The sequence below is a fragment of the Corylus avellana genome, chromosome 7 (assembly GCF_965113065.1).
Source record: "Corylus avellana chromosome 7, dhCorAvel1.hap1.2, whole genome shotgun sequence".
Classification (NCBI taxonomy): Eukaryota; Viridiplantae; Streptophyta; class Magnoliopsida; order Fagales; family Betulaceae; genus Corylus; species Corylus avellana.
This window is the reverse complement of record NC_142496.1, coordinates 22,701,762-22,725,186: the sequence shown is the minus strand read 5'-3', so window position 1 is coordinate 22,725,186 and position 23,425 is coordinate 22,701,762. Positions and strand designations below refer to the sequence as shown.

Genomic DNA, 23,425 nt, shown 5'->3' with positions numbered 1-23,425 from the left:
GTTACTACGTGCATGAAACTGAGCTTTATAATTAATTTTAAGAAAACTCCAAATTGACTAAACCTTTTGAAGTAATAGCGCAGATGCGGCTAGCATTTTTTCCTGGGTCGTTACAAGTTTATTTTCATTGCTATCTTCATTTGTTTCTTTCTCTATAGAAAATTATTTCTGGAAAATGATTACTAAAGGATACTTTGGACTAGCTAATCAGCTAATCAGCTAAACTTATAAAAGTGACTTTCATTAAAGATATTATATATCAAAGATACTTTTATGAAAGTTACTTCTATTATAATTGGGAACACTTTATGTATGTGGTGCCTATTGGCTATTTGTCGTGATCATTTCTTGTTTGCTAGGATTATATTTTTTGACAAGTTTTTTCTCTAAATTTGATTAATTCAATTTATTAAATTAAAATGTATTTAAAATAATTTGATTAATTCAATTTATTAAATTAAAATATATTTAAAATACATGTGATTGTCATGATTTGTAATTTGAAAAAAAAAATTATTAATTTGTTTTATGTAATTTAATGCCATATGGGAACTTGCATTTATTATTAGATTAATTATCATTGTTATAAATTTGGATTTGACTTACATGCTGTAATGTAAGTAATGGTTAAGATTGAATTTTAAGGTTGACTTACTTTTATAAGTATTTAATAAGTGAGAGAAAATGAAATTTTTTTTTTGAGAGATTTAATATTGACAATTGCTTAAACTACATGTAAGTCGGATCTTATAAATTTATATGCCGATGAGAATTCCAGATCTATGGGCAGTTTTACAAACAAAAACAAAAACACAGTAAACTTAAATCCTCTTCTGTGAATTATAATGGGGGATATGGGTTTCCTTCGGATGCTTATACAACTCACTTGGGTTGGTGTGCTTTTATCAGAAATAGCAGCGGCCGAAGTCGCAGCTCAATTCGCCCGGCCTAACTGCCCCGACCGGTGTGGAGATGTACAAATTCCATTCCCATTTGGCATCACTGAAGGTTGTTACCTAAACAAAGATTTTGGCCTCAAGTGTAACCACTCCTCCGGCGTACTCACAACCGGAAACCTCATCGTCACCAACATTTCTATCCGAGAAGGTCAGATGGACATCTTGATGTACGTAGCCTTTCAGTGTTTCAACCAATCGGGTGTGCTTCAAGATAGTAACCAACCTTATCTGAGGGTCCCCACTTACACAATTTCCAACACCCAAAACGTGTTCGTCGCCAATGGATGTGACACGTACGCATACCTTAAAAAATTTTACTTTGAAAGCATACAGCTATAATAATCACACAGCAATATGGCGGAGCTTCAATTCCTGCAGCTATGCTTTTGTTGTTAAAAAAGACCGGTTCAGTTTCTCCTCCGGTTATCTTTACAGTCTAAAAAACAATAAAACACTTCCGATGGTTCTTGATTGGGCGATCGGTAATGAAATATGTGACAAATCGAATTATGTTTGTGGCCGGAACAGCGAATGTTATGAGCCCGACAGCGGCGGGTATGGCTACCGTTGCCGATGCAAAGCCGGTTATGATAGAAACCCCTATCTCCCTCATGGTTGCCAAGGTACGTATTACACATGATCTAACAAGCTTCTCAAAATTTTACTATATACATACATACATATATAAATAAAGAAGATGCAGAAATTTTGCATGAATTTCTAATATACTGCATGCTTTCTCTAAGTTCTTTTAAAGTTGGGCCTAAGAGCATCCTATCAGACTTTTTGTTTTTAACTTATCCACAAAAAATATAATTTATCTAGATCTTTATTCAAAGTTAAATTTAACATTTGCCAGTCTTCTTCTAAAAATATAAAGCCACCAAAAGTAAACGCTATTGGTTTTTTAATATTTTCGTTTTTTCCAGTCCCCTTATTTTTCCTTCCCTCCAGAAGTTTCATTCCCCCCTCCCCTTTTACTTTGTTTTCCTTACCAATATATATCCCTTTCTTTTCATTGCATAGCCAGACAGAGAGAGAAACCTCACGTGAATGTCATGACAAATTCTTTTGTGAGTTTCTTTTTCATTTTCCTTTTGCAGTTGATTTCAGTCACTGCAGTGGATCTAGTGCTTTGTTCTCATTAGAAATGCATGGCTATTATTGTTTGCTAATCCCAGGAGTTTTTTTTTTTTTTGGATTTTTCTATCCTTTTCTTTTGTTAGTTTTCTGGAACAGCACTTATTATATACACAACATTGAACTTGGGATGGAATCTTTGCTATTTGTCTGCATATTTTTGTTAAGCCTAAATTGAAAATTTTGATTTCTCTCGTGTTGACCTGATGTGATTTTCTTGGGCATTCAAAGCAATTTCGCATATGCAAGAAGTGAGTTAGTTTCATGGTAATTAGATTTATCAATAAAAAAATAATATTTAGTTAAAATAGAAAAATATTTAAAGAGTTTGATGTTTTTAGTAGTTTTGAAAAGTGACTAGTACATTTTTAAAGTTAGATTTAAAGAAATTTTGAATATTTCGATAAAAATGCTCTAATACTTACATTAATTCTACAGACGTTAAACAGTGTGAGGATCCCAAACTCAACAAATGCAAAATACCAAAAAGATGTGTTGACACGGAAGGGAATTATACATGTTCTTGCCCCAAGTGGTACCGTGGGGACGGAAGAAAAGATGGAACTGGGTGTGAATTGAAACTCAATTTAGTGTGTGGGCTGCCCATTGGTAAGTATATATATTTACTGTATTCCATGAAATTTGCAATCGATTGTTTTTTGTTTTCTGAGCAATAATTTTCCAATTTCCTTCAAAATGTAGGTCTTGGTATAGGCTTTATAGTTGTGCCCGTCTGCAGTAGCTTGTGTCTGTACTTGATAGTCGGGCGGAGAAAGCTAATCAAGCGTAGAGAAATGTTCTTCAGCAAAATGGGGGTTCATACTTAAATCTGATACTCGCCCGACAAGAAAATTCAGCTAGAACAGCCACAATTTTCAGCGCAGAAGAGCTGAAGAAGGCCAGCAAGAATTATGAAGAGAAGCTAATCATTGGCGAAGGAGGGTTCGGTACAGTTTATAAAGGATTTTTATCGGATAATAGAATTTTAGCCATCAAGAAATCCAAAGTTTGTGGATAAAAACCAAATTGAGTAGTTCATCAACGAGGTTGTTGTCCTTTCCCAAATAAACCATAAGAATGTGGTTGGGTTGTTGTTTGGAGACAAAAGCTCCTTTACTTGTCTACGAATATATCTCTAATGGCACCCTCTTCCAATGCATATATGATGAAAGCACTGGATGCACCGTCTCATGGGAAACTCGTCTAAGCAACAAAAGCGCTGTCGTATCTGCACTACAGCTTCTCCACCTATAATTCATAGAGATGTTAAGCCTTCAAACATATTGGTAGATGCTAGTTATACAGCAAAGGTGTCTGAATTTGGAGCTTCAAGATTAATTAGTTCCAGTAGACAAAGTACAAGTAGCCACAATTGTGATACTTAAACCCTGAATACTTACAAACAAGTCAATTCACCTAGAAAAGTGATGTTTATAGCTTTCGAGTGGTCCTCGTAGAGCTATTAACATGAAAAACAGCACTACAATCATTTGAAATGCCAGAAGAGGAGACAAGTCTAACTATGTATTTTCTTTCTTGTTTGATGTTCTTGAGAAACATCTAGTGAATGAAGGGAACGTGATACAGCTGAAGGAAGTGGCTAATCTTACAAATAGGTGCTTAGGTGCTTACTTGCTTAAGTGTGAGAGGGGCGAAGTGTGAGAGGGGCGATATGCCTACTATGAATGAAGTAGCAACAGAATTGGAGTCTAAGAGAGACTGAGAAGCATTCATGTGTCAATGCCGACTCCACGTCTTGATAATATGCAAATCACAAGTTAAGATAGTCCCAAATAGTGCCGCCAATTTTGCATGACATGTCACATGCATGCACCCAACACACCACCACCTTGCACCCTTCAATATTATGTGATGTCCAACACATACCCACGTATATGTATTTGATTTGATTTCTTTCATTTTAGTAATCTCATGTATCTATTCAAATTTTCAAATCGTACGTTTGGTTGTTAATGTTGGGTTGGGATTCCTTTTTAAGTAGAAGATGGCCCAAATTTGTGTAGCTCATATGTGTTTTTATTAAACCTATATGGAAAGGCCCATTTGGGATAGGGTTTGCTAAACCTAATATCCTTTGTTATCGTAAAGAGAGAATAATAAGAAAAAGAAAATGAGAAGCTGCCGCCAAAAAAGAAAGAGAGGGAAAGAGCTTCAAAAATCAGAATCTTGAAATTCCGTCCAGCCTTGATCAACAGTTTCGATCAACAAGTGTTTGTGGTTCGATTGAGCTGAAACTTTGCAGAGATGGGCATGACACATGAATGGATTCTGAGCATTCTGTATCAGTTTTTGAGCTCGTGAACAGTAGCCTATGTTTTTAGTGAAATCTTTCTTTAATTCTTGTAGAAGTTGATTTGTGCCAAGGAATTGTATTTCTTGAAGATAGTTGCTGGTTGTATGTCTCTAGTTGAGACTAAAGAAGACTCATGTATTCCCGATATTGTTGATAGTAGAATTGTTTGGGTGGACTACGGTCCCGTGGTTTTTTCCTTCTCACACCAAGAAGGTTTTTCCACATAGAAAATCTTGTGTCTTGTGCTTGTGATGTTTGGATATATATTTTTTACATATATATTACTCTATTTAATTTATAGTTTCCTACAGCTTCACACAAAGAGGGAGTTTTGTGTTTTGTTGTTTTTCAGGGCGGTTAAAATAATAAAAATACTAACTTACCTTAATTAAATATATATTTTTTTTAATTTAAAAAATATAACATCTTGGCCACGGCCACAGCTAGCCGTGGAGCAATTACTTAAATCATATTGTAGAAGATCTACACTAGTGACATGTAAGAGAGAAGTTTGCCAGGGCTAGAGCTTAATTAATTGCTTCGTGGTAATCATTAAGCTAGATAGTCTTCAAGGGGGAAGAATGTTGGAATCTGAGTAGTTCTAGGATTAGAAATTAGATACGTCAAAAAAAAAAAAATTAGATACGTGTTTGGTAGGATTGTGTCTCTCTTTCTCTATTTTGAATCCTAATTACTCAGGAGAGGATAATCTTTTGCCTCTAAATAAAGCATAGGCCAATAGGCTTAGGTGCACACATTGTACCCTAGATGTAGTTTAAGGTTTCAGAAGAAGAGAAACAGATAGTTTATTGTATTTTTCCTTGATACTAGCTAGTGAAAGAAGAAACAATGTTATTGCTGCTTGTACGTGGACATGGACAATTATCTTAGTTACCAAACACATTAGATTCCTATGTATTGATTCTTGTATCTTCTTCTTTGTTGACTTTTCTTTCATGCATGTGCTACGAATTTTAACATTCTCAAAATAAAATGCACAAAAGTGTTGCTCCTAGCCTTCCTTCAAGTGATCGATCATGGGAGGGATCAATATTCTCTATAGGAGCAAGCTTGCAATGACTGCAGCAGTTGTTTGTTTGTTAAGGCTAGATATACATTAAGGTTTTGTTTGTTTCGCCTCTCGAGGTAAAATTTTTCTGAAACTGATTTTTTTTTAAAAAAATTTGGTACAATCGAAAATATTGATCAAACCAAACGTATTTTTAGTTTACCAAGAAAATCTTCTTTAAGTTGCAAAAAATTGTTTCCATTTTTTATTTTTGTAAGCTATTTTATTTTTATTTTTCTTGAGTTTGAGCTTCTTATTCTCGACTCGCAGTACCCGACTCTCCTTCTCGCATGCACTCTATCTCACACAGTTTATTCTCCGTTGCCACTAGAGATGGCTAACATGCAGCTGCAGTTCGTCGGCCACTTTTACCATTGCCATCGCTAATTTTTTCGGGCAAATCAAACATTGAAAAATATTTTCGACCCAAAAACATTTTAGAGCATGAAAGGTAGAAAAAGTGGCCAATTCAGCCGACAAAAAGAAGGGATATAAATAAGACTGAGAAGTGACGAAGTTTCTCAAGAGATAAAGCAAAAAGAATTAAGTGGGTGCATCGTGATCCATATGATGGGAAACAACAGTTTTCCCTTAGCCAATGACTTGGGGAGAATAGACATTAAATATTTTGAAGGTATGAATTGTAATATTGTAAAGCAATCAAAATGGGATTTATAAAAGATATCACATGTACGTGAAACCTTAATCTCATTATCCACATCATTAAAAAAATATCGATTCCGACAACAAAGTTTATGCCAGTGTGGCAGTGTGCTCTTAGAATTTTCAAAACACAAGTCGTGGCAAGACAAATGAACCCCAGGCCCACTAAATAATGCTCATGATACTGATTACTTTGAATGTCTGAGAACTGAGAAGTGGGGGGAAATTTACTTGTTAAAATATTTTCCCAGTTACCCTTTTAATGCCTACTTTTATTGTTTGTTTCTCTATGAGTAAAGATTCGTGGATTATGAGCTCTAAAGTCATAAAAGATACTTTGGACTAGCTAATTAATCAGCTGATCAACTAATAAAAGCTACTTTATAAAAGCTACTATATTTTATTCATATTGTTGATGTGATTTAATGCGAGATCGATGGGAATCCGTATTTATTATTAGATTAATTATGATTGTCATTAATTCTGTTCATTCTTTGATCTCAAGTCTTGGCAATCACATGGATCACGATATCCCACTTCTTCTACCTTTTATATATCTAGACTTTCTTTAACTATTTTCTGGGTTAGGCCAGAAACCACCCCTTTCTTTAAAGGTATTATTATTATTATTATTATTATTATTATTATTATTATTATTAGCATGGCTCACAGAAATGTTGGGAAGATAAGTGGTTTGAGAATTTTCTTTTACCAAAAGTATATTAAGATACATATATATTAGAACTCCACACTAGCTCAAAAGTTTAATAAGTTTAAGTTTGCTTAGGTGTGTGTATATATATACATATATATTAATTTCTCAGCGTAAGACTCAACACCACAAGTACACTTACAACGCTGCTCTCACCACTTCTCTCTTAAGATCTCTCTTAGTCACTCACTATCTAGATAAAGAAAGACATTTTGAATATGAGAAATGGTAGATTTGCAAATAAATTTTACGAAAAAACTTGTACAATATGATTGAAAATAAGATAAATTTAACTTTGAAGAAATTGAATTATATTGTGCCATCATGTTGTTAAAAAAAGCTTAACAGGGTAGGCTATAAGCCCATGTTTGTAAAAGTTTGAGAGATATAGGAAAAAGCATTGGATTCTCCAATAATATATATGGAAAGGTACGTGAAACCTGCAAAGATGTGCAAGTTTGGACTGCTTTTATTTTTTCTCGCTCTCTATGAAAAATTATTTCTCGGAAAATGACTCAACTTATAAAAGAAACTTTTGGACCTGTTATTTTTACTATATAACATAAAAGGTACCGGCTGAATTGGTCTTTGATCGTTCCATGTGCCTTTATAAAAGGGAAGAGTGTGCTTGCTAAGCTAGGGCTGTCAAAGCGCATTGATCTAAACACAAAATATAAGAAAATACTCGTTAAAAAAAGGTTCCGGCAAGGCATGGGGTTGAGTGGGAAGCTTTTGCAAACCATAGCACTACCTGGAGTGATCATAATATTTGCAATTGTGGCAGCAGCAGCAGCAGCGACAACAGCAACCATGGCCAAGCCTGGCTGCAACAACACGTGTGGAAATGTTACCATTCCATTCCCATTCGGCCTCACTGAGGACTGCTATCTGGATGGGAATTTTAGGATCACATGCGACTCTGGGAAACCAAAGACAAATACTCTCACTGTCACAAACATATCCATTGACACACATGAGTTGCATGTCTTGAATTATGTAGCCCGAGACTGTCCCACGGACGGATACAATAACAGAACCTGGCTCAGGGTCCCCCAGTATACGATTTCAAACAGCAAAAATAAGTTTACTGTTATCGGCTGTGACACAACCGCATACCTCAGTGGGTTCCGAAATGGAGAAGAGTACAAGATCGGGTGCTCATCCCAATGCCCTACCCCTAACAATGTGGGGAATGGGTATTGCTCTGGCGTTGGGTGTTGCGAGGTACGGTTTCCGAATAGACTCAAAAATATTAGTGTTGAAGTAAAGAGCTTTAATAATCATTCCAAAGTATGGAACTTCAATCCCTGCGGCTATGCTTTTGTTGTCGAGAAAGGCGAGTTCAACTTCTCCGCCAGTTATCTCAAAAGTTATACCAACCAATCGGTTCCATTGGTGCTTGATTGGGCAGTTAGCAATCTCACATGTGAAGAAGCTCGGAACAAACCGAATTTCGCATGTAAGGATATTAATAGTGAATGCATTGATAACCAAACCAGGCCGGACGGGTACCGTTGCCAGTGCAAGCAAGGTTACCAAGGGAACCCATACCTCCTCCATGGCCATGGGGGTTGCCAAGGTATTTATACGTTTTTTCCTGAATTCAATATCACTTATGAAATTTATTTTCCCCTTCGTTTCAATGTATGTATGTATGTATAATTTAATTAATTATGATTATACTATGTGGTTGGCCTGTTTTCCTCACTTGATGTGCAGACATAGACGAATGTTTGGATGGGACTCATAATTGCACGAATTACTGTTTCAACATAGAAGGCAATTATACATGTGGTTGTCCCAAGTTGTGCCGCGGGGACGGAAGAAAAGATGGTGAAGGTTGTTCTGTAGATGTCGCACTAGCAATTACGGTTTCCATTGGTAAGTAAATTTACCATTTTGTACAACGTTAGATAATATATATCATGTATGCAATTAATTACACATGCAAGCTTTAAATCTTGACCACAACGGTTCGACTTTTCCAAGATCAGGAGTTGGCATTGGCTTAACTGCTATGCTTGGGGGTAGCTGGTGGCTGTACTTGGAATTCCAGGCAAGAATATCTATTAAGCTTAAAGCAAAGCTCTTTCTCAAAAATGGGGGTTCGAAATTAGAAAAGCATCTCAGTGGAAGTGAACAAGAACAATCCAATGCTAAAAAGGCCAAAATTTTTACTTATGAGGAGTTGAAGGAGGCTACCAACAACTATGAAGAGAGTAGCATCGTTGGCAAAGGAGGTTTTGGTCCAGTTTACAAAGGATTTTTACCAAATAATACAATTGTTACCATCAAGAAGTCCAAGACAGTGGATCCAGACCAAGCTGACCAGTTCATTAACGAAATTATTCAACTCTCTGAAATTGACTATAAGAATGTTGTCAAACTCTTAGGCTGTTGTTTAGAGATGGAAGTTCCTTTGCTAGTCTACGAATTTGTCTCACAACGTACACTCTTCAAGTATATACATGGTGAAGACAACACATCCATCAAACGATAGGAAACATATCTAAAAATAGCTGCTGAAACAGCGGATGCAGTATCGTATCTACACTCTTTAACTATAATTCATGGAGATGTCAAGTCCTCAAACATACTGCTTGGTGATACTTTCACTGTGAAAGCCTCTGACTTTGGAATTTCAAAATCGGTTCCCCATGATCAAAATGATGTAGCTACTGTAGTGCAAGAAACTCAGATACTTGGACCCTGAATACTTATAGACGAACCAATTGACGGAGAAAAGCAATGTTTATAGCTTTGGAGTGGTCCTCGTGGAGCTACTAACAGGAATTGATGTAGCTCCATCCACTAGGTCCAAGAAAAGAATAAATGTAGTTAAGTATTTTCTTTGTTTATTGAAAGAGAATCAATTGTCTGAACTTCTGGATTATGATATAGATGAAGAAGGGAATATGGAGCAAATCAAGGAAGTCACTAAACTTGCAGAGAGGTGCTTAAGATTGAAAGGGGATGAGAGGCCTACCATGAAGGAATTGAAAAAAGAATTAGAAGGAATAAGAAAGACAAAGACGGATTCATCGGTTAATGCTCATGAATCAAATCAGGAAAAACAGGCGGAACTTGACTTGTTTGGTGATCAGAAACCTGACGCTGACGTAGACTGTGGAAGTAGCATATGTAACATTAGCCTTGGGTGTTGGCCGATGAATGTGGGCTTGTAACATCCTCTCTTCATGGCGTTTGTTTTTCAGTTTTTCTAACGCAATTTACTGTTTTAGTGTCCTAAAAAGAGTTATGTTTGCTTTCTCCCATGCACCATTCTTCATGTGTTGAGTATTCTGTTATGGTCATAAGAGCAATCAGTTGGTGTTATTTGGAGTAATTATTTTGTTGTACTATGCTGTCTTGTATAGCTGCTGTGGGATTGTATATCTGTTTTGTGTTTGGCAAGTGTAGTTTGCTTAAATGTGGAGTGGTATGTAAGAAATTTCCAATAAAGTGTGGCTCATATGCAACATTTCATTACCTAATTCTTACAATGAGTGGGCTATTGCATTTTCAATCACCTTACTAACTTGTGCGTGAGTTGTCTATTCATTAAAAAAAACATGTTTTTTTTTTTCGTAATTAACAAAAAATAATTGTTACTAATGGTCTTTTAATTCTCATTGTTCAATCACACTTATCTAACATATACTTAATATTTTTCTCGAAAAAAAAGAAAAAAAAAAAGAAAAAGTACTTAATCGACTGTCATATCATAATTATAATTAAATATTGTTTAATATTTATGACCGTTAAGTCATATTTGGTAGAAAAATTTATTTTATTTCAACGGTTAGAACTAACTTGATTAATCTTATTGTTGATATTATTAATGGTTTAGTAAATCCAATCATTGGATCTCACTTAAAATTAAAGCATCCTACGATCTAGATTAAATCACTATATCTTACAAATACTGTTGGAGATTATATCCTAAAATCCCAATGATTTTATATCTATACTAACATTCAATGTTTATAATGAATATATATTCACTGATTAAATGATTTAAGAATCTGGCATATCAAAATGTCTTTTATATGCTTATTATCAAAGTTTATTATATTTATTACACATGTGAAATGCCTTTGGATTACATTGAATATGACTATGGGTATGAATAACTTGGTTATCACATAATGTCTTAGTCAATAATCTTTGCATCCTTAAACATTTTATCCAAAGACTTGGGGGAATAGACATTATATATTTTGAAGGTATGAATTGTAATATTGTAAAGCAACCCAAGTGGGATTTATAAATTGTCTTGTATCACATGTGAAACCTTAATCTCATTATCCACATTATTAAAAAAATATCGATCCTGACAACAAAGTTTATGCCAGTGTGCTCTTAGAATTTTCAAAACACAGTGGTAAAAAGACAAATGAACCCTTGGCCCACTAAATAGTGCTCATGAATCATGATACTGATTACCTTGAATGTGCGAGAGAAGTCGTGGGGGGAAAAGAACTTGTTAAAAGAACTCCTTTTACCATATATTACCTATTTTCTTTGAAACCACGCCTTTCTTTAAGTATGTTTTTTTTTTTTTTTTTTTTTGTTGGTAAGTGGGTCAAGCTAGCAGAATCGGCTTTACGTCAATTTAACAATGTGTACTGCACTGGACGCGGACGCGAGCATGGTCCACAGAAAATCGTCATTTGGATGACGAAGAGCATTTGAAAAATGGGTGATTCTCTAATAATAAATTCGAAACAAAAGTTACTGTACAAAATATACATTAAAATAATAAGAAATGAGTCACAAATGGACCCGATTCTCTTAATTGGGGCAGCATAAAATTGTAAAGTAAGATGGGCACGATTGTTGCAAGAACCTTCAATACTACTCAAACTCCTAATGTAAAGAATGGGAATATGGTATTGACCCTCAACATATCCATCAACTCTACCTAAAGCAGTTTCTTACTAGGAGACTATATTAATGACTGGGAAGTAGTCGAAATAGGAAAAATATAGACAAAATTCAAAGTAAGACATTTTGAATATGACAATTCAGGCTATACACGCGGCCATGTTTGTAAAAGTTTGAGAGATATAGGAAAAGCATTGGATTCTCCAATAATATAAAGGTACGTGGTGCAGCGTAACTTAGTGGGAAGCAGCGGATATGTACTTTTAGATCTTGAGACTATCAAGGAATCTAAAAAATCTTCTTCATAAAAGCTAGATACTCTCTAAGTTTTGAAGGAAACAAATAAGAAACTCAAGTATGAGTAATTCTTACTAAACAAACTCAACAATAATCTAAATCTGCGTTTATGGAGGCTATAAGCATGTACTTATAGACCCCAAACCCCAAACCTAATAAAAGTACGAATTAAAGTAAAAAATTGTAATTCTACGAGTCTCAGCCTAGACGGGACTCATAGTTTCAAGATTAGAAATTCTGATACGTGTACTATTTCTCTATTTTGAATCCTAATTACTTAGGAGTGGATATAATCTTTTGCCTCTAAATAAATCATCGGTTAATAGGCTTAACACATTGTATCCTAGATGTAGTTTAAGGTTTCAGAAGAAGAGAAACAGATAATTTATTGTATTTTTCCTTAATACTATTGAAGAAGAAACAATGTTATTGCTGCTTGTACGTGAAGAAACAATGTTATTGCTGCTTGTACGTGGACATAGACAATTATCTTAGTTACCAAATGTTGAGACAGTTGTCAAATTTGGTAACAACTTGATTCCAAAGTTCTGTTAAGAATAAAAATGGATTAGTAGTGGAAGGTTGCAAAGTATGGGGTGTGGGAGCCGTTCCACCTCCAATGCCTAAATTAGAATGGTATAGAATGAGAGTAAATAATAAGAGTGATGATAATGGAAAATGAGAGTATAGTAGAGATAGAATTCACTATGTCCTTGATATTGTGGTGTGTTGTTCCTTTTATAGATGGAGTTCGAGAGTGAGAGTCCTATGTAGTTGTTTTGATGATATATTCTGTTGGAGCTATTTTGGTGGGATTCAATTTGTTAAGAGGATCAAGGTAGAGTATCCTTGAGTTGACTGAGTGTGTGAGTCATTGTGGGACTTTTACTTGAATTCCTTTGTGTGGCGATTTCCAGATGTACCTGGACTCTATTTGGCAAGATTGTGTTTGTTAAGCCAAGATTGGGCTTCCCTATTATTGGACCTGTACAATCTTATGTCTAACCGCACGATTATGAGGTGGATCTGGCAATAACTGTTGGCTTCCCATTCTTAGGGCTTTTGATTATAAAATTTCACAAGGCCTTTATTGATGTGCCTTATAAGCCATGAGCTTTAATTTCATTCATAGTGGGTCTCAATTTTGGGTCTCAATTTTGAGCTTTTGTGAAGGGAGAAGTATTTTGTCACACCACCAAACAACATTAGATTACTATGTCTTGATTCTTGTCGTTGCTTCTTCTTTGTTGACTTTTCTTTCATGCATGTGCTACGAATTTTAACATTCTCAAAATTAAATGCACAAAAGTGTTGCTCCTAGCCTTCCTTCAAGGGATCGATCATGGGAGGGATCAATATTTTCTATAGGAGCAAGCTTGCAATGACTGCAGCACGTTTGTTTGTTTGTTAAGGCTAGATATACATTAAGGTTTTGATGTAAAAATGTTATGAATTGATTATTATTATTATTTTTTTCGATATTTGGTACAATCAAAAATCTTGAACAAACTAAATGTATTTTTAGTTTACCAATAAAATCTCCTTTTAAGTTGCGAAAAATGGTTTATAAGCTTTTTTTTATTTTTTGAGTTTAAACTTTGAAAAATGTATTCAACCCAAAAATATTTTAGAGCATAAAAGGTAGAAAAAGAGGCCAATTCAGCCGACAAATAGAAGGGATATAAATAAGACTGACAAATGACGAAGTTTCTCAAGAGATAAAGCAAAAGGAATTCAGTGGGAGAAGGGATGTAAACGAGCCAGCTCGGCTTGCCCCAGCTACTAGCTTGTGCAAGCTCAAACCCATGTGCAAAGCCAGCTTATATTGCTAGCACCCAGCCGAGTTATGGCTTGGGCCAACTCAACATTGGGCCGCAGCAATTAGATTTTCATAGAAAGAGATGAAGAATCCTTTTTATAGATAAGCAAGGTTGAGGCACATAAGAAACTTAGCAATGTGGGACAAAGCCTTCAGGCAAAGCCTCGAACACAGCTACCACACACAGCAGCTACAAACAACGAACTCAGAAGCTCTACAATTCAGCCGCTACTTTCAACAAACACGGCATCTAAAGTACTAAACCGAACAAACTTAGGCTCTGTTTAGCCGTAAAATGATTTACATAAAATATTTTATGTATTTTTGGATATTTGGTATGGCGTAAAATAATAGTTAATGAAAAATATTTTTTTTTGACCGAAATTTTTTTTTTAAACCATTTTTCGACTTTAAGCATCTCATTCTAGAATTGACAAACCATGCCAAGACCTGCCCAAGACCCCGCAAGGACTTGACCGGAAGTTGCCCAGGACTTTGCTTAGACTTGCTTGAGACCTAACTGGACGTGCCCGGGACCCGTTTGAGACCTCCCTGGGACTTGATCAGAACCCGCTCGGGACCTCGCTTGGACTTGTCCAAGACCCGCCTGGGACCTGCCTAGGACCCGCCCGGGACTTGACTGGGACCCGCCCCGGGACTTGATCGGGACCCGATCGGGACTTCATCGGGACCCACACAGGACCTTGCCGGGACCTAATCCAGACTCGCCCAAGACCTACTTGGGACCCGCTCAGGATCTGCTCGGGACCTGCCCTGAACCTGCCTGAGACCCCGGCGGGACTTGATCGGGACCCAACCGGACCTGCATGGGACTCACCTAGGACTTGCCCAGGACCCAACCGAACTTGCATGGGACTTGTCCAGGACCTGCTCAGGACCCGCCTGAGACCCGACCAAGACTCGCCCGGAACTTAAAAGGGACCTGCCCAAGACCCTCCCGAGACTTGACTGGAACCTGCTCAGGACCCGACCAAACCTACCTGGGACCCGCCCAGGAACCCGCTAGGGCCTGCCTTGGACTTGACCGGGACCTGCCCGAACCTGCCCAAGACCTTGTTAGAACTTGCCTGGGACCCGCCCAAGACCTGCCCAGGCAGGTCCCGGGTGGGGTCCCGAGCTGGTCCGGGTGGGTCCCAAACAAGTCCAAGGCGGGTCTCAGTCAAGTCCCAGGCAGGCCCTGGTTAAGTTTGGGACGGGTCCCGAGCAGGTCCTGTCGAGTCCTGATCAAGTCCCGGTGGGTTTCGGGGGAGTCCCGATCAAGTCCCGGCTAGCTCCTAGCGAGATCCCGGGCTAGTCCCGGTCAAGTACCAGGCGGGTGTTTTTATATTTTATTTTCTAAAATTTTGTATATTAGTATTTTGATGTTGTGAATATAAAAAATATTTGTGATTTTACGTGCGCGCTAAACACCGGAAAATGTTTCCATCGTAAAATGTTTCCATCGTAAAATGTTTTTCTGTAAAATGACTTATTTGAAGATATTTTACGACGAAAAATATTTTACGCCAAAACAAACAGAGCTTAAAGCTATACAAAATCTACATACAACTGCACAGCTTTTTATTTTAAAGAACACAATCAGATATTCTCCATTTACAGCATAACTCCCTGTTTTCTTCTGATTTTTTGAACCTCATCACATCCATTACTCAGCTTCTTACCTTCCCAATCAATATTTTTTAAGATCTGATCCTCGGCTTTCAAATTATTCCCATGCTTTATATCGTTCCTTTGCTTCCAGATATGACACACAGCTGCCCCTAATGAAAGTTATATAAAATCCCCTTCAAATTTCCTTGTTTCAACTCTGTTATATTATACCCAATTCCTACACCTCCTCCCATTCTGTTATTGGGTCATTTATTAGACATTTCCTCACCAACTTCCTCCAAATTCTTTGCTAACCGTCTGATCTAACAAAATAAAAAATGTGATCAAGATCTGACCATCCGTTCTAAAAAAAAAATATATCAGATGGTCAGATTGAAATCTTTAAAATAAATAAATTATATGTTAGGATCAAAATCTGACCGATTGATCATTAAAAAAATAAAAAATAAAAAAACAGATATGACCATCGGATGATCAAATAAAACAGAAGAAAAAAAAATAAAAGACTTTCATTGACTCATTGTCAGAAGGCAATTCAAAACAAAGGCCGTAAATTGATTTTTTTTTTTTTTTTTTTTTGGTGCCTTTTCTTGTAGCAAATATGAATTAATGTGAAAAAAATTAAAAAAAAAAATCAGAATGTTTGTTATTGAAAGATTAACAAAAAATTGTTTCATAATGAGAGCCCACAAGGTTGGTTTTTTTTTTTTTTTTTTCCTCGTGGTATTTGACAAATTAGAGCTTAGAAAAATTTGTTATTCGTCTCATATAAACTATGGATAATTTTATAAATATCTTTTGTGCCTTTCTTGCGTCCCTTTAAAAACAATTGTATAAAATATATAGTTGTAGTTATTTGAGATTTTGAAGAACAACAATAAACGTAATAATTATTTTTCAGATCATTATCATTATTTATATGAAGATGATCATATGATCTCATCAAATTATATCATATCATTTAATTAGATCACATTAAGTTATTATCTAATGGTAATATTCAAACTCATACTTCAATTATTACATATTATCATGATTTATAATATGAATATGATCATATGATTTGGTTAGATCATATTAAATTAAATTATTATCTAATGATAATACTCAAACTCCAAATGATCTAATGGTGATACTTCAATTATTACGCATTATCTTGGTTTATATGAATATGATCATATTATCTCATTAAATCATATCATATTAAACTATCATCTAATGGTAATTCTCAAACTCCTAATGATTTAATGATGATACTTCAAATCATATGATCAAACTCCTAATGGTCTAATGGTGATACTTCAAGTTATATGGTTAAAACTCTTAGATTCACATGATAATACTTAGACAACGTTAGAGATAATACGTGTGTTGTCTCACAAAGTGAGAAGAGGCTTAGGTCAAAGTTGCTCACAAAAGAGGCCAAAGATGCCCATAAAAGAGGCACAAGATGCCCACCAAAAGAGGCCTAAAATGCCCACAAAAAGAGGCCAAAGTTGCCCATTTTCTTTCTCTCTTGGCCTTTTGTTGGCCCATTATTTGGCATTTGTGACATTGGTTTTTTTTTTTTTTTTGGACATGTCTGCACAAGAGAGGGGCGGGGAATTCGAACTAGTGACCTTCGCTTCATTAGGCGTGGTCCCAACCAACATTTATGATATTCTTTCAAACCCATGCTTATTTCAACCCATAGTTGACTTTTTTTTTTTTTTTTTAATTGAAGAGGAAAAAGGGGGCTACAAGGGAGGATCTTTCCCATTCTTGATCCTAATGGAAGAAAGAATGGGGGATCCTATGGGAATGCTACCAAACACTAAATGGGTAGTGGCCCATTTTGCTAAAGCATGTGCACGATAATTTGCACATCTAGAAACTTTCAACGCATTCCAGCATTGAAAGGAAAAGAGCTCAAGTCTCAAATCAGAGACAATAGGAGCAAAATGACAAGTAGCAAAAAGATGAGGCTGATTAACAGCTAAAATAACCAAAAGAGCGTCCCCTTCAAGCATGAAATTACTAAAGCCTGAAGACACTGCAAGTCGGGAGGCAAGAAGAGCAGCAGAAGCCTCGCCTAAAAGAGCATCAGAGGAGAAAAGCTTTTGGGTAGCAGCATGAATAATTTCACCATCATGATTACTGATAACAGCAGCTGCCACAGCAAAATTTCCACAAACAGCTACATCAAAATTGCCTTTAACACTTCCTAGCTGAGGAGGAGACCAAAGAGAGGGGAGAGCCGAAATCTGCCAAGCTGAAACATGGTACTCATGAGTAGTCTTGAGCTGCTGGATAATCTTGGGCGGATCAGGTTGAATAGCATCATGGATCAGTTTGTTTCTTGAGAACCAAATGGTATCCATAACAAGAGCTGCAAAAAGTTGAAATTTTTGGGAATCAACTAGAGGAATAGCCAACCTGTCAGAGGGATAAATAATAGCAATGATCCAATCAGAAATGGGTCTGGCAGCAAAAGAAGAGATCAAAATAGGCCAAGGAGAAGTCCTCCAAAGAATCTTTGCTAAATCACAATTCAAGAAAATGTGATTCAAGGTCTCTAAAGAGCCTTTACAGAATGGACACACCCAAGCATTGTCATCCACCGAGGTCACAAATCTACCAATATTAGCTCTAGAAGGTAAAATATTCCACCCAATTTTCCATAGCAAATGTTTTAATCTGGCTTGAATCTTGATGCCCCAAAGGGTCTGCCAGTCAACTGGAGATAATGGAGAAATCCTGCTAGATGAAGACAATGAAATATCGCGAGCAGACTTCACCGAGAAGAGGCCAGAGGAAGAAGGTGCCCAAGACCACTTGTCAACATCACTAATCCGGGGAATATGAATTCCAAGGATGTTCTGGACAGAGGGAGGGTCAAAGAGATCACCAAGAAGATCAACATTCCACAATCTAATTCCTGGTAATAAGAGGTCAGCAACTGAAAAATCTGGAAGGTCAACCAAATTTACATTGGGTCTAGGCTTAAAACTAGGCATAGAAGGAATCCAAGGAGAATTCCAAATATGAATATTAGCCCCATCCGAGATAGACCAACAAGCACCCTTTTTAACCACTGACCTGTTTTTGAGTAACCCTTTCCAAATCCAAGAAGAAGAAGGGTTTGAAGGAGCATCTAGAAAAGAAATACCATTCTTTAAATATTTGCCTCTAAGAGCTTCAACCCAAAGAAGAGATTCATTACAAAGCATCTTCCAACCCATTCGTGCAAGGAGAGAATTGTTAATACACTCCATAGAGCAGATGCCAAGACCCCCCACAGCTTTAGGTTGGCAAATTTTTTCCCAAGAGAGAAAGGAGAGATTGTGATTCTTTTCCTGAGGAAACCCCCACCAAAACTTCCTCAAAACTGAATTAATCTCCAAGCACAGTGACTTAGGCAAGAGAAAGAGTGACATCAAATAAGAGGGAATAACATTAGCCATTGATTTTATCAAAGTCGTTCTGGCTGCCTGGGAAAGTAATCTGGCTTTCCAACCAGTTACTTTAGCAAAAATCCTCTCCTTAAGCTCAATGAAAGAATCACTTTTCTTCCTATTCAAAAAAAGAGGAATACCCAGGTATTTTGCTCGAGCAGGGATGGGAGGCAACTTAAGAATATCATTGATAGCTGTCTTGATAGCAGGTTTGCAGTTTTTGCTATAGAAAATAGCTAACTTGGAAGAGTTGATATGTTGCCCTGACCATTGAGCATAAGAGTTAAGAGCCTTGAGAATTACAGAAGCTTCTTTCCTATTAGCCTTGGAAAAAATCATTACATCATCAGCAAACAGCAAGTGAGAAATAGAAGGGCTCAATCTCGCTATCTTGATACCATGAAGCCTACCCAAATTTTCTTCCTTCAACAAAATTCTCGAAAGAATTTCAGAACCTAAAATAAAAAGGAAAGGAGAGAGGGGATCTCCTTGCCTAAGACCACGGGTAGGAGCAAACTTGCCATAAGGAGACCTGTCTAAAAGAATAGAAAATGAAGATGTAGTAATGCATTGACTGATCCAATTAATCCAAGTGGAGTTGAAACCCAGCAAGGAAAAAATTTTCAAAAGAAAGTTCCATTCCATAGAATCAAAAGCCTTCTCCATATCTAACTTCAAGGCCATAAGGCCCCCATTGCCTCTTTTATGCTTCATAGTATGAAAAACTTCATGAGCAAGAATGGTATTATCATGAATAGATCTACCTTTCAAAAAGGCCGATTGCATAGGAGAGACAATCTTATGAAGAAGAGGTTTAAGCCTATTGGACAAGATTTTTGAAATGATCTTGTAGTTAAAGTTGGTGAGACTAATAGGCCTAAATTGATTTACTGAGGAGGGATTGTCCACCTTAGGGATAAGAGCTATATTGGTGTGATTAAACTCTTTTAGCATAAAACCCCCCCTGAAGAAGGATTGAACTGATGCTAGAACACTGAGCTTAACAATTGGCCAATAAGTTTTGTAGAATAGTCCAGTCATTCCATCTGGACCAGGAGCTTTATTAAGGCCTAACTCAGATATTGCAGAAAAAATCTCCACTTCATCAGGGATAATACACAAACTCACATTCTCTTCATCAGTAATAACACAAGTCACCAAATCAGAAAAATTACTATCAAAAGAAGGCTGAGTAGTAGTAAAAAAGGAGCTAAAATGATTAACCAAATAGGAGCCAATATTTTCCCTTCCCACAATGTTAGACCCATCAGCCGAAACCAAACAAGAGATGGAATTATACCTTCGTCGACAAGCTGTAGAAGCATGGAAAAACTGTGTTTAGGTCAGTGCATGAAAGCCACAATTCCCTGGACTTCTGTTTCCACAAAATTTCCTCTCTCCGAAGTTGTTCCTGCAAAGCTTCTTGGAGAACTACCTCTCTAGTTGCACTAGTAGGAGAGTGAGGAATGGATTGAATATCACTTATTTGAGCCATAAGAGACTTAATCTGAGTTTGAATATGCCCAAAATGGTGAGAGTTCCAATATTTCAGAGCATCTTTAGTTTTCTTCCACTTCCTGCTTAAAGAGAAAGCTGGAGAACCCTCTACTTCAACCAACCAAGCTCCTGCAACCACTGAATGGCTGGATTGATCACGAGTCCAAAAAGCCTCGAATCTAAAAGGCTTTGGCAGATTACGGTAACTGCCATCAGTCGAGAGCAGGATAGGACAATGATCAGAGTTGGCAGCCAAAAGATGATTAATCAAAGAGTTGGGGTAGAGATGTACCCAACCTTGATTGGCCAATCCACGATCTAGACGTTCCCTGATATTAGCTCTACCATTATGATGATTACTTCAGGTAAATTTATTACCAACAAAACCCAAATCAACTAAAGCATTAGACTGTACAAAGTCCACAAAATCAAAATGAGAAGTGGACCCAAAACTTCGACCTCCACACTTCTCTGAAGATGATAAAATAGCATTAAAATCTCCCAACAGGAGCCAAGGACCACCAAAGGAATTTCCCAAATCAGTCAACTTGGACCAAAAAACATTGCGTCTCTGAACAGAGGGAGGCGCATAGACACATGAAAGTAACCAAGAACGAAGAGGAGGAGCAGAAACCACAAGGCAGGAAATGTGATTTTCATCAAGCCGAATAGGTTCTAAAACAAACCCCTGCTTCCAAGTCACAAATAGACCTCCCTTAAAGCCAGCAAGAGGAACTTGTAACCAAGAAGAAAAACCCATGCGAAAAAGAGAATTCCAGTAGAGAGAAGACATCACCTTAGTTTCAGACAAGAACAACACATCAGGCCTATAAATCCTGACAAGGGCTCGAATTGTGCGAATTGTCAGGGCACAAGCCAAACCCCGGCAATTCCATGCTAACACCTTCATTGTGGCATAGGGGGCAGGCGAAAACCCACCACCCCATTAGAAAGAGAGTCATCAATGGATGAAATACATCCTCCTTTTGCACCTGAAGCCCCATCGACATTCACAAGAGATGGGGGATAAGGAATTAATTTAGGCTTTTTTGGAGGTAAAGGCTCAGGTCTGGAAATGGAAGAGGGAGAGGTAATTTGTTTAGTATAGGGATGGAATCGTTTTTTAGGAAGAGGATTAGGTGGGTATTTTTTGGGTTTAGGAGTGGAAGAAGGGATGGTGCTTCCAGAAGAGGAAACCAACATGGCATTAGAAATGGGTTCAATAAAAGGAGACAACGTGGCAATATTGAAAGTATGGGTTTTTGGGGAACTAGTTACATGAGAACTAGCAAAGTTAGAAGTGAAGCACGTGGGAGCAGGTGAACTTGTAGAAAGAGGCCACATGTTGTTGGAAAATTGAAGCTGGAGGCTATTGATATTGGGGACATGCGAAAGCATTAATGAGGAAGAGATTGGGCTCAGCTGGAAGTTGACAAGAGGAGCCTTTCCAATTAATGCAGCCGTAAATGAAGGGCATGAGCTGACCCCCAAGTCAGAAACAGGTCCCAACTCAGTAGAGTTGGTGGGGATGGGATGGGCTAGTTGGGTTGGAGTGGTACTTCGAACAACCAAATTACTGAGTTGGGAATGGCCATCAGGGGATGAGTTTAGAGTGAACTCGGTGGGGGGAGGAACTGGAACATGAACACTAGAACCCGGGGCAGCTATAGCATTCATAGCTCTTTTAGGAGGAATAAGCAATTCCACACGGTTAGCAAAAGAAGAACTAGCTTTAAGTTTCGGTCCATACCTTCCAGACTCAAGTGGGCGAGGAACAACAGGACACTGAAATGACAAATGCCCAAGACGACCACAAGAGTAGCAGAACTCCGAGAGGTGCTCAAATTGATAAGATATTTGAGCAGGTGGCTTAGGCGGACGATGAAGGAGGAATCCCGTCGGGAGAGGATCATCTAGAGGAAGAAGAACACGGATTCTCAGAAAACTTTTCCTACAAGGTTTCGAACTGTCCGAGTTATCCAATTCAACTAGCCCCCCTAGATTTTTGGCAATAATAGTGGCATTGGCAATATTCATACGATCCAAAGGAAGTCCATGAACTTGGACCCAAATGGGTGCTTTCACAAACTCTATCTCATCAAAGGTTTCATCATTACCCCAAGGTTTCAGAAATAAAGGAGTACCCTTAATATTCCAAGGAGAATTATTCAAAACCTTAGAAAGGTCTTCCATGTCTTCAAAGATGAACACCATCTTGTTGTCTTCTTTGTCTTCAGTGATAAGAGACTTCAAGAACTGCCAAGCTTGCAGAATGTTGTTTTTTATAACAGATTTGGCAACAGGTCTGAGGGAGATAAGCTTTCCTACCAAGGTGAGAGAGGGAGGTAGAGGTTGGTTGGTTGAGGGGTCATCTAAAGTGGGTGAAGGAGGGTTTGAGCAGTGGAGAGCATTTGTGTGGGCTATAAGATCGTTAATCTCAACGTTAGATGTAGCCATGATCAAGCAGCAAGGAACCAGAGATAAAAAACCAAGGACGAAGGAAGGAAGAAAAAGATAGGTGAACAGTGTTCAGGAGAAAACTCTACTTGAGAGCGGCTTTAAACATCAAACCCATAGTTGACTTGTTGGCCCATAGTTGGCCTTATGTATTTTGGCCTTTGTGGTATTGTTTAAAACTCAGGCCCAGCCTTTATGGTATTGTTTCAAACTTAGGCCCATTTCAGCCCATTGTTGGCTTTTCACATTTGGCCATTGGCCCATTATTTGTAATTTGACATTTGTGGTATTGTTTTAAGCCCATACCCATTTTAGCCCATTCCGGCCAAATGTTGCCGATATTCAGGAATTGTCGATGTTTCAAATTCGGGCACCATCACCTCCAGTCTCCACTGTCACCAATCAAGAAGCAAACTCAAGACTTCACAAGTTTGCACCTTGAGTTTAAGAAGGAATGTTAGAGATAATATGTGTGTTGTTCCACAATGCTCAAGTGAGGAGAGGCTTTAGCCATTGACTTGTATAAAAGCCTCATCTTCTTGTCC

At 37.5% G+C, this 23,425-nt stretch overlaps 1 protein-coding gene and 2 pseudogenes across 1 annotated transcript; 2 read left to right on the top strand and 1 right to left on the bottom strand.

Moving 5' to 3' along the window:
* The first annotated feature begins 854 nt into the window (after window positions 1-854).
* LOC132185070 (wall-associated receptor kinase 2-like) lies at window positions 855-3,859 on the top strand (annotated as a pseudogene).
* Window positions 3,860-7,568: 3,709 nt separating this feature from the next.
* Window positions 7,569-10,042, top strand: LOC148584682 (wall-associated receptor kinase 5-like; annotated as a pseudogene).
* A 7,186-nt stretch (window positions 10,043-17,228) lies between these two features.
* Window positions 17,229-22,880, bottom strand: LOC148584681 (uncharacterized). Its single transcript, XM_088518568.1, is given in 6 exon segments — window positions 17,229-17,399; window positions 17,478-18,824; window positions 20,136-20,259; window positions 20,261-20,720; window positions 20,802-21,320; window positions 21,416-22,880. Coding segments are annotated over 6 exon segments (4,086 nt in total).
* Window positions 22,881-23,425: the final 545 nt, after the last annotated feature.